Source organism: Melozone crissalis, unplaced genomic scaffold (assembly GCF_028551555.1).
Source record: "Melozone crissalis strain CALT ecotype California unplaced genomic scaffold, PUWL_Pcris_2 ptg000013l_1, whole genome shotgun sequence".
Taxonomy (NCBI): Eukaryota; Metazoa; Chordata; class Aves; order Passeriformes; family Passerellidae; genus Melozone; species Melozone crissalis.
The window spans coordinates 43,375,060-43,387,366 of record NW_026535791.1 but is presented as its reverse complement, the minus strand read 5'-3'; the positions used below and the strand labels follow the sequence as shown (position 1 = coordinate 43,387,366).

Here is a 12,307-nt window from a genome sequence, read left to right as displayed (position 1 = left end):
CTGGGATTGCTTCCCATTTTCTGCTGGACATTCCTGGTTTTATGGATCCAGGGATCACCTTACCATATTTCTTGCCCTTGCAGTGCCTCAGAAGCTCATGCTGACCCACTGCCTCTGACCCAATGCTTATGAATTTTTTTAAGTCCTCCATGGAGCTGCACTTTTCCAATACAGCTCACTTGCAAACAAAACGCGCAGTCTGATGGAGTGAGAACACATCCTTCAACCTAGTCTGTTGTCCTTTACTCTCAAGTCCTGATCTGGAAAGCCACCATGTGTTGTCTCCTGAACGAGGATGTCAGGTTTTTTCCAGAAAGAAACATTCTGCACTGACACCTTCCAAGTTCAGAAGTGCAGAAGATGAGATATTAATATTTGACTTCAGATCACTCCCAAGCTTACCTGCTTTTCACCTTCCATTTGGAGAGTAAGCCTTGCCTGATTTCCAGACATTTTAGTACAATGTACTCTAGCCTACTGTAACATACTTGCAGAAGCGTGACCTGAAAACTTTTGATGCTAGAGGAGTTCTAAAAAGTGGGAGAGCTACTTATATTAAATGAAATATAATTAAATTTAGAGTTGTCTCCTGGGGTTTTTGAGACCATCTGCAGAGGCTTAAAATCTAAACCCAGCATTGACAGTCTGTAAAAGAAAACTGAGATTTCCTTATAATACTGTGATCACTCTGGGTGTTGGAGCATTAAAAGTTACACCAGCATTATAGAGGAAGGAATGAGCTGGCACTACTGCAACCACATTTAATTCCTAGGACTTCTAAATGAACATGAGAGAAATCACATACACATCTGCAGCTGTGCAGGTGTTTTCACACCATCACCCATTCTGCTATGCACAAACACCTCCCCTCTCCTTGCAGCTCCCTGCCCCATTCCTGCTCTCCATGCATTCTCACCCCTGCATTTTGTGTCTGCTCTTCAGCATCACAGGCACAGGCAGGCACATTCCAGCTTCCTTTACCCACATGCAAGGCCTGTGCCCTCACCCACACGGACGTATTCCAGTCAGTGCATACACACCAGACCCTGCACCTGCACAGGGCATCACTTAGAATTCTGTCCTGGGGACAGGACAAGACAAGGAGGGTCCTTGTTGTCCTGGCATTCAAGGTGTCTGAGTCCTTTTGAGGGGGAACTTCAGCAAAATACCTCTAGCAGTTTGCTGGGGTGTAGGAGCCACCAGTGAGGTGAGTATAGGTCTGAGCTGCTTTCCTAAATTGAGTGGTTATGATGGATTATATTTATACCTTTACTGTTCCAGCCTTTCACAAACCATCCCACACATCTCTTATATTAGAAGGCTTCAACCTAATATTTTTTTTGAGCTGGGCATATGGGACCATGATTATATCATCTTTATTTGTTTTTCTCCATTCACTCTCACTCCTCCATTCTTCTCTCTCCCTGTCATTATCATTTACAGATCCATTAAAATATTACACGGTGGTTTTTACTCCTGACTGTCTTTTCCCCCCCTTGTTGGCAGATGCTTACCCCAATTCTGAAGTGATCTATGTGTGGACTAATAGCACCACAACGTCTGTGGTGGTGGCTGAAGATGGCTCACGGCTTAACCAGTACCACCTGATGGGACAAACCGTGGGCACGGAAAACATCAGTACCAGTACAGGTAGGGGGAACATTTCCATCCCACGGTTGCTGATGGCTGGAGCAGGAGGGGAGATTCACAGGATTCACTTTGCAATAAGGCTAGGGAAGCACCTGTGGGAGGTGGAGCGCCAGGGAGAGCCTGTGTTTAATTGTAGAGGCATTTAAACACTGAGAGGGTTAAATGCTGACCCTTAGGTACATTGCTGAAGACACATCCAGGCTCGTGGTATTTACAGGAGTGCCTGAGAAGCCTCACGCAGTTTCTTGGCGATCGCCCTCGCTGTGGCTGCCAGCGCTGTTGCTGGCTGATTTCCCCGAGGGAGGAACCACCCTGGGAGGCAAACACCACCCACGCATTTGATCCGTTTCAATCATCGCTTTAAAATGATTGCTTGATGGAACCGCGTGGAGGGGAAGGGGATGGGGGGGGGGGGGGGGGACGGACTGTGGCAAGGCAGGGCTGTACGGCGTGTCCGGGGGACCAAGTGGCCGGGGAGGAGGCGCAAGCAAGCCCCGAGGATCCCCGTTCCCTCTCGGGCTGGAAGCGGAGGCGCCAGATGTGGCAGCATTAGGGAGGCAAAGCAGCTTTAATCCCCGGGCGGGCATCCACGTGAGCCGCGCCCCCCCGCTTCCCGAGGCTCCCACGCAAGGGCAGCCCTGGCGGGCAGCGGCGGGGGGGACTCCGGGGGTCGGGGCCGGGACACGGATCACGTGCGCGCAGCGGGACCGGGGCTCCACCGGGTTACACAATGCGCTCGGCCGGAGAGCATTAGTGGCGTCCAGCGAAGGGAGGGGGAAGAGGTGGAAATTAAGTAGCCTGCCGTGGAGAAAAGGGGCATTTCCACTGCTGGTGGTTGCAAGGGGCTCGGGTCGGGGAAAGGGGCAGCCTGTGGCAACATGCCTGGGAGCAATTCCTGCAGGCAAAGCCCACCAGAGTGTGCTAGTGATATTCTGTGTCCCTGGAGAAAAATGATGGCCAGAGTGGGAGAGGACAAAGTGTGGATTAAATTAGGGACCTTTTACTATCTGTAGGAAATTAAGGAGACATGAAAACAGGTACATATATGTACACTTGCACACAAAGTTAGTTGGACCAGAACATAAAGATGCATAAAACTTTGTGCTCCACCTGGCAAATAAAGAGGAGACATCTGAGCTTGGCGGTTGTGCTCCAGAAAGAACAGAAAGTGAGGGAAGGCTCGCCTTGGGCAGCCACTAAATTTGACTGCTATTTCCATCCTATAGACATTCACCCCCTCCCTTGCCCATTTCAGGAGAAACAAAGCTGATGCTAAAGAGAAGATTGAAAAAGTCAAGAGAAACATATAAACAGAGTGGTTACTTTTGCAAAAAAAGAATGAGTACACTATCTCCCATTAAAGAGTAAAGACACTTTTTTCCTTACCAGTTCACCATCATAGCCGCGTTGTTTTCTGCAATGAATGGCAGCTCCCCTCTCGCCTTCATTGTTGCCAAGAAAAAGATCCAAAGGATGTACTGGAGCATCTCCTACAACCTCGTCCTGCTCCTCAGAGCAAGAAAACCATCCAGCCCAGGCAGTGAGTGCTCCAGCGTGTCAGCTCCAGGCCACTTCCAGTTTGCCGCTTTGCCTGTGAAAGCTCCTTGTACTCCTCAGCCCAAGGAAACACTCCAGACAAATCCCAAAGTTTCCGCACAGTAAACACCTCCCTCACGTATTTAAGATTTATTATAAATGCTGTGTTTCCAACGTCAAGATTTTATATTAATGTCCTGGGTTACATCTGGGCTGGCTAGATTCTGATTGCAGGGTGGATCACAAAGAGCAGGACACAGATTGTAACCGGGGATTAGCAAAATACAAAAATCCGATTTTGCACAGGGAAAGCATCAGTCAACGATGGATTTTCTGGAGTTCATCAAGCTCGTAGGAGGCCAGTAATCAGCATTACTTACGAATGGCCATCGAAGGCATTTCTTCCTTCTATTGAATTGTTGAACGTGAAAAAGAAAAAACAAATAGCTATTGCATAATCTAAGTGTTTGGATTTTTGTGGTTTTTATGACACACAAGTCAAACTACACAGCCCTTGATGTTGCATAGACCAAATGTTTGTGTATTTCATAGGTCATTTATGCCCTTCTTTCCAGCAGACTTTTTTTTTTAAATGGAAGGTCCAGACCTGTACTGGTTCCTTGGCATTCTGCTGATTTGTAGGCAAGCTGCCGTTCTGGCTTCTCAGAAAAAAATACCCTGGCATTCCTAATTCTCCAACCAATCTTGAAACTTGGAAAATTTTAGCCATGGCACAGAAACAGCGCTGTCATGTGCCACCTGTTTCGTTTTGGGGTTTTTTTTGGCTGTTTTTTTTTTTTCTTGTTGTTGTTGTTGTTGTTGTTGTTGTTTTTGAGGTTTTTTTGTGCAAACATCCCCAAATGTTATTTACCTGAAAGAAAGACATTTTCCTACTCATTCTAACTTCTTCTAACAGAACCAACACCTGTTATGTCCTGGTGGCAAAAGTGCTGAAAACAATAATATGACATTTGACTCCAAGGGGATCTTGCTGCTTTGCACAAACAGTTGCCCGGTTATGTTCCCCAAACCCAGAATCTCTCACAGCTAACTTAGGATCTGCAGTGCCACAAAACAAAACATAAACCCACTCTTTTGTATACTGCCAGCTGGAGCCTGAGCTCTGTAATATCCAAAGCTGAAACAATAAAAGAATAACTCAGCTCTTCATTTTCAACCAACTAATTCTTGAGATGAATATTTCTCTAGTATCACTATAAAAGGGAACATGCGTTTTTTATGGGCCAAAATATTCTGGATGTCAGCATAGTCAGGGAGGTGTGTAATGTACTGAATGTCAGGATCTTGCCAGAACAGCCATTGATAGAACTGAGTCCAGGTATATCTAGTAAACAAACAAGCCTGGGGGCTGGTCTAGCCTTCTTAAAGTACTCAGCTGAATCTCAGCATGATGGCAGTGAAATAATGTGTGTAAGATCCTGAAAAATCTGTAAGCGGGATCTCCAGAACTCCATCAACTATATACCAAAAAAAAAAAAAATACTGTAGCAGCTTTTAAAGCATAAAAATCCCCTTAAGAGCAGCAGCACAGTTGCACAGCTCCATGAAGTGCAGCCATTTCTGCTCTAGGGCTTTTCATTAGTACTAGATTTGTTTTTGTTTACTAACAATAATTTGTTTTCTGCAGTGATGAGTGGACCCCATCAGAAACAGGATTCTCTTTTAAGTGCTACATAAACCTATAACAAAAATTAGCTTTTGCTCAAGAAAGCTTATGGTCTAAGGATAAACAGTGGCCTTGCAGAAGTAAAAGGGAGCTTTGCTGCTCCAACAGAGCCAGTATCTTGTTCTATAAACAAAAGGCCAACTCAGGCAGCTTTTAGCTTTACTTTAAGCAGTGGTCCCAGGGCATTAAAAACCAAGCTGCAGGGTTTTCTTAAGCCATAAGTCTAATGGAGGAAGGATTCCTGGTATAGACATCTCTGAAAGGGACAGCATGTGAAATCAAAGAATATATCAGCTGGGAGAAAAGCAAGTACAAAATCAAGGTGCTGTGATTATTTCACTGGAGAAGAGTTTTGATAGGTTAAAGAAAATGGTAAGGTAAAAATCAGCTGTGGAGGGCCATCAGAACATAGGCACTCATTTCCTGTGTTTTAAAAATGAGAAAAGGAGGGTCCTGTTGCTCTTCTGAAGCTGTGTAGATTCTTTTTTTATTCCAGCTCTGAGAGCATACTGTCAAAATCGATAATGCACATTGTCACTCTGTAGTGAGCGAGCGGGGAAACTGTGACTCAAACACATCCCAGTGCAGTAGCAACTGAGAAACAGTCCCTCTGCCTGAGATTACTGAGGCAGGCAGACCCTGCTGCAAATACTCCTTAAGAAAGAGCAAGTGGGCTTCCTCCTGAGACCATTGCATGTTCAGCCTCCCTGGTTCAAAATTACACTAAATGGAAGGGAATTAGGCTTTTCTTTGCAGGGGTTTCCCCCCCAGTTTCACAGTATTCCATGTCCATTTCCACACCACTCTTCAGGGAACCGTTTCACCAGAAAATCAGACTCCAGAGAAAGACATAAAGATTGAGGCAGGATGTCATTTAGGTATTCTGTGTTATTTCACTTTCTGTCTAAAATCCTCAGCGTAAACAAGGTCTATAAACTTGATGCAGAATAGCAGAGCTCCTGTAGCACAGTGTATGAGTGCAGCTATACCTGCAAAAACCCTTTCACTGTAAACCTGTTCTCTGCTAATTAGCCATATTGTCTGTTAGAAGTAATCTGTAAAATCTAATAGCTTAGTAATGCTGGCAGCAGCTCAACTCAGGCTATTCACTCAAGGCACAATCAGTCTGTTGGATATTTTCCTTTTGTGGATGTTCTGTAGAGACTAACAGTCAAATCTTGCAGCAGAGATTATAGCTATAGTTGTTCTTGAAGGACAGTATATATTTCAAAACAGGCATTTCTCTGATTCATCAGTGCCAAATTGAATGATGCCTGCTTTTAAATTACTTTGATATCAGTGAAGAACTGTTAGGGCTTGAAGGGATGAATTGTTCTTTATTCTTACATTTTGTTTTTACTGTTATTATTCCTAGGTAAATAGTAGCATGCTTTTAGCTAGCAAGATTTTGGATTTGGGGAGCAGTTGCCATCAAGAATAACCTTCAGTAACAACTACATGGTTTTCCAGAAATACTGTGAAAGAACCAGGGAGCAGTTACCACCAGGAATAGCCCTCAGTAACAACTATATGGTTTTCCAGGAACAATCTGAAAGAACTGGTTAAGGTTTGAATTTTTGTGAAACATTAGGGAAGGTGACAGCTGGTCTGTTGATTTTTGAGTGCATTTATTTGGGCTTTTATTGAAATTCAGAGGAGCGGATAAATGGCATATTAAGGCAATGTAGTGAATTTGGCATATGAAAAAGAAATGGAATTTAGCACTGCTGTGGCAGCTTTTAGGGAACTCTCCATGCAGGCAGTACAATATTCATTGCACAGGTGAACCAGACAGGACACAATATCTATCCAGAAATGTTTTGTAGGGCTAAAGTGTACCAAATTGTAGGAACACGGCATGCATTAGAGGGACATTTTATTTCTGGACCAGCAGTCTGAAGGGTTTGAGTACTCATATTAATAAGACATCCCAGGATCCATATGCAACGTGGCAGTTCTCACAGAAGATTCTGGGACTGGCAATCCCTAAAATGTGGTGCAGAAGGAGTGTCTGGACCTATTTTCATATTTGAAAATTGATGGCTTGGACATAACACTTTCACTGATGAGGTTGCTAAACCTGCTGCTAAATCAGGTTTCGGAGAGTTGAGGGTCTTAATTATTACTATGCTGCAAGAGTTTGTAGGACTGAGCCAAAACCAGAGAGTGTTGAGGCAGTGCCAACAAACCAGATTTTTAAGCCTGTGAACATCACAACATTCCAGGTGCATGGGAGGACTGCAGCTTTTCAGTTTAGTAGGAACAGCAGTCATTGTCTTCTGCTTTGGAGACTGAATGTGAAGAATGTGAGGATCTAGCAGCACCTCTGTCTCAAGTCTTGGTTTTCCACAGCACATAAATCCAGACATTTTTCATAAAATTAAGAATGGCTGAGTGATATCCTCTAATGGAGGGTTGGAACTGGCCTTATTCAGTACCTAAGTCAGTAAGCCTTCCTTATTTTACTCAAATGCACATTTTTCTTCTTCCAGGTGAATATACTATTATGACAGCCCATTTTCATCTGAAAAGAAAGATTGGTTATTTTGTCATCCAGACGTACCTTCCTTGCATAATGACTGTGATCTTATCGCAAGTGTCATTTTGGCTAAACAGAGAATCTGTCCCTGCTAGAACTGTCTTTGGTGAGTATCCCACTTTCTCCTAGGACACAGATAGGATCTTTGTGGCTTGTGAAAGTGACTTGCTGTAATAAAATCATAGTTCACTACCGTTTATTTCTGCTTGAGGTGTTGTAAATATTTTCTCCTTCTCTTCCAGTTTAAACTCAAAATCAATTTAAAAGCCTTGTCTGGGCTGTTTTTGTAAAGTTGTGACAGAAATTGGTCAGTCAGTTATGTGAAAATTAAGGACAGAAGATAGAAGAATAAGATTAGTGTTGTTTGTTTGGGTTTTTTTTCCATTTCAGTGGATGCTGGATGGTTTAGAAAAAAAAGACATACAGATTATCATACTTAACGTGTACCCTAGCTAAGCATTTGAAGCAGATATCACTTCAAGACATTTTGTTCATCTTTGTTGTAGGATCTTTATCTCGGAAAACCATGTAGAGGTTAATTAGTGACAATTATCTCTATAACTATCAAACAAATTAATATGACTTTGCATTTAGAAAATGTGTATTTACTCAAGAAATTGTTATGGAAAAAACCTTTGGGGTGTCATTTAATTACTTTTTTTATCCCTAGAAAGCTGCAGAAAATAAGCACTTGAGAAAGTGAAGGTTGATGAAATATAAGATTTTTACTAGAAGAAAAACAAGGGGAGTAGGAACAGTTTTTTAAGTAAAACTTTGTTCACATATTTGAAAGGAGTCACTCTCCTGTACCAGCCTCCTGAAGTCAATTGGCAGCTTTGTTAAAAAATCAGCTCAGCAAGTTGTATGGAGAGAATACAGGTAGTAGCATCACTTTGCTGACTTACTCTAGGTTTACAAAGCTGTAACTGAGAGTTGAGGTTTTTGATCCTGGGGAAATGTTCCCACAGATGAAAGCATTGGCTGTTTGTCATTTACTATCATACGGGAAAGGAGGAGCTACAGTCAAGGAAACCAGTAACAGTCAACAATTTTAAACATGCAATCTCTGTATAAGAAAACAAAATACTTCATTCTGACAGTTATAAACCCTGGGCTTGTGTTACCCTAAAAATCCTTATTTAAATGCACTATAGCTAGAACTAACAAGAACTCCATAGAATAAAATATCTGAGGGTGAAGGCGTTCATTTTTTCTTATTCCTTCAAACCACAATATGCAAACACTGATTGACTTCATGTGGCCTTCTTAGATATCCTGCTGAACTGGGACCTGCTCATAACTCATATGGGATCCCATAAGGGTTAGCAAACTCATCTCTGACTCTTATTTTTTTTCTTTGCAGGAGTAACAACAGTCCTCACCATGACCACCTTAAGTATCAGTGCCCGTAACTCTTTGCCAAAAGTGGCCTATGCTACTGCAATGGACTGGTTTATAGCTGTTTGCTATGCCTTCGTGTTTTCGGCATTGATTGAATTTGCAACAGTCAACTATTTCACCAAGAGGAGTTGGGCATGGGATGGCAAAAAAGCCCAGGAAGCTGCAAAAATCAAGGTGCTTAAGTTACATTTTTCAAATATCTAAAATAAAAAACAGGTATTCAGTATAGTTTAAATAACTGAACGGTCAATTTCCAGCTTCTTTGTGAAAAAGGTATTTAATTACCTTATGACATACTTTTGCTGTGGAGGAAAATCTGCAAGGAAATACATACAGTGCCTTCCCTTCACAGAGACAGACTACCAGTCTCTGTCATCTCTATAAAGAGGACTGCTTACAGAGGTACACTGGGCATTGAGTACACAGGACATGGGATTTCAGTGATCAGACTTCTGATAACGTAACCATGAAACATGTCTCTGCAGATCAAGCCCTGTATGCTTTCCTAATAAATAACAATGCTCACATTGAGCTCCATGAGTCAGGGTCCCACCACAGTAAAAAAGGAACCAAAGACTAATTATGTGAAAACACAAACTTTTGAGTTTCAGGCTGAAATGAAATTTTTGGGATAGGACTAACTCAGTAAATCATCTCCTGGAGAGCTCATACCCACAGGCATCCCAAGAGCCTGCAAAGAGGCTAAGCTGGCAGGGGCAATGAGCCCTTCCCCACACCCTTTGCAGCAGCTGGGGAAATGAAGTTCACATCTTGTCAGCTGTCCATTGGGCAGATGCCAGACTACATCTCACTGACAAAAGAAGCTGCTAAGGCACATGCCAGGTGGGATGTGGGTGCAGCCAGTGAGTCTCAGCTTTCTCCCATCAGGGAAAGTCACACTTGAGTAAGGGCTACAAAATCAAGGCAAAAAATCTGTTTGGTAGTCAAAGTCAGAACAGCCGACAGGCATTAACGGGCATGCTTGATTATGGTGCTCAGCTTTTTGGGTCAGTCCCTTGAGGACATGTTTCCACTTTCTGTTCTTGTGGTATAACATTTTGTTCTTTACGCTGCAGAAAAAGGAGCGCAACTTGCTGGGAAATAAACCAACTAATACCTACACCACTGGGAAGATGACTCCTGCACCAAACATGCCAAAGGACTCAGCCCCAGCTGTCATCTCAAACACTACATCTGCTCCAGTGAAGCCTCCAGAAGAAAAGCCTGCTGAAAGCAAAAAGACTTACAACAGCATCAGTAAGATTGACAAAATGTCCCGGATAATTTTTCCAGTGCTGTTTGGAACTTTTAACTTAGTTTACTGGGCCACATATTTGAATAGGGAGCCTGTTATTAAAGGTGCCAATTCTCCAAAATAAACTGAAGTACTCTGGAGCCACATGTGAGCCATACTTACAAAGCAGATGCTACCAAGGAAAATTTGAGATCCAGATGACTTTCTACGTTTGGGCAATATTCTTCAGGAAGTTTTTTGCATGTTTAATAATATGTACAAATAATATTGCCTTGATTGTTTCTACATGTAACCTCAGATGTTTTGGAGACGATTATATTACTTACAGCAACGGATCTTTATAAAAGATCAGAAGACATTGAACATGGCTTCTTTGCTGCTGAGTATCTTGCATTGATAGTTTACAAATAAAATAAGTTATATTTTTTAACTGTTCAAGTGTACTACATATCGTGGTTTTTATACTTCAGATGTACAGTCATACGAATATGGGCTTAACCTATATTTTACAGAAGAGCTCCACTATTGTCATCTGATAAGTTACTGAGTAACGCCAGTTGTAAATGTGCCAAATTATTAAGTGTAGGGCTATGTTTGAGCACCTTTACTAGTTACAGGTAGTGCATTACTCCATAGACAAAACTGCTCAGCCCAATTTTCACTGGAAGTTTAATACAATGCAGTAAATCCTAATGGGACTATGATGATTTTCACTGCCTGAGACTCTAGTTTGCAGTGGAATAACACAGGGAGCAGGATGCTACTTATGTAAATAAAGATGACGGAATCTTGCCCTTAAATGAAAAGACAAAGTTTGTTTGGATTTTGCATTCCAAAGAATTCTCTCTAATGATTCTCAGTATTTATTCCAAAAATTAAGAATTATATTGCATGAAATTAACATAGATTAGGAACATATTTGTGCAAATAAAATTAACAACAGCAGCAGACATTTTTACCAGGGTAAAGTAAATTATGTTTGGATACTTTTCCAAGAAGAAGACTGTGTTATATTAGCAGAGATTAGCAGAAAAGAATTACAGTATTTCTGCAATAATTATTGTTTCCCACTGCAAAAATCAATCAGCCAACACTAGAAAGCGTGATCAAAAAAAAAAGATGTGCTTCATGACAGCAAGGTGTTTCAGTGACAATATTGACAGAAAGGTCTTTGTACTGTCCATCTGAAACTTTTCTATAAAACGCCTTGCTGCTGACAATGTGTTTTGCTTTCACAATGAATGAGAAAATGCAGTCTGAGTTTTCAGCTCTTTCCTCCTTGGCATCCTTTAATTGTTCCAGAGGCTTTTGTAATTAAATCTTAATGTTTAAATAAAAAATGCATTCAACATTTGATTGCAAAATGTCATTCTTATACTGGTTGTCCTTTTAGAAAGACCAAAGAGTACACCAGAGAAGCTGAAGAATTAACTGGAAAGCACACATGCACACACTCAATCACGTGTGCACACATGACATATCCTCCCTGCTGCCCAGAAAGGGACATGCCTTGAGTAAACACAGTGAATTGAGTTGTTGCAGAATTTGGTGCTATCCTGCTAATCCCATGATCTTTTGGGGACAGAGTGGAGAGTTCATGCTTCACTTTGAGGTTAGGGTCTGGTGTAGGACTGGGGAGTTGTTTGGCTTCTTTTGTGTCTTCCTTCAACCCTTTCAGTCCTAAAAATTGCCAAGAAAAAAATCTCATGTGTCTATTGTTTTTTGAAGCTTTTTTTTTTTTGATGCTGTGGAAGGAAAAATTCGTAAATTTTTGAGGGCAATAGAGAAGCCATGGGACTGAGCAAGTTACTGGATGCTGATAAACTGGAGCAAGGGAGGGGGCACACCCATCTATTCAGTGCTAGCCTGAGCTGAGGCGAGGATGTGGATCTCTGTTTTCATGTAGCCTGCCTCTGTGTCTTTGAGCAGCCACACACCTCCTTGTTCATCAGTTCCTTGGGGGATCCCTTTGGCTTTTGTGCTTATTGGAAGGCAAAACTTTATACAAGTCCCTTGGCTATTTCTTCAAGTGAAAAAGTCTAAGAATTACATGACTGAGTTTTGAGAATGAGAAACTCAGAGCCATCTTTGAGTAGCATCTTTTCCAAACCAGTCCTGGAGTCTCCCCAGAGAGTTTCTGTGCTTGGTTTTATCTGCTTACACCCAAGCCTGACTCTTACTCTGTATTACAGCATTATTTCCTGGTAATAATATTACCAGGAAATAGTGGTAATATTTC

The 12,307-nt window shown here is 42.0% G+C and overlaps 1 protein-coding gene across 1 annotated transcript in view; it reads left to right on the top strand.

Annotated features, from left to right (window-relative positions):
• The window catches only part of GABRA5 (gamma-aminobutyric acid type A receptor subunit alpha5), a 56,140-nt gene extending 44,719 nt beyond the window's left edge, over positions 1-11,421 (top strand). Inside the window, exons 8-11 of the mRNA XM_054271400.1 lie at positions 1,507-1,650; positions 7,366-7,518; positions 8,776-8,987; positions 9,890-11,421. Coding sequence (XP_054127375.1) covers positions 1,507-1,650; positions 7,366-7,518; positions 8,776-8,987; positions 9,890-10,192 — 812 coding nt within the window. The 3' untranslated portion in view covers positions 10,193-11,421. The remainder of the gene's footprint in view (positions 1-1,506; positions 1,651-7,365; positions 7,519-8,775; positions 8,988-9,889) is intronic.
• Positions 11,422-12,307: the final 886 nt, after the last annotated feature.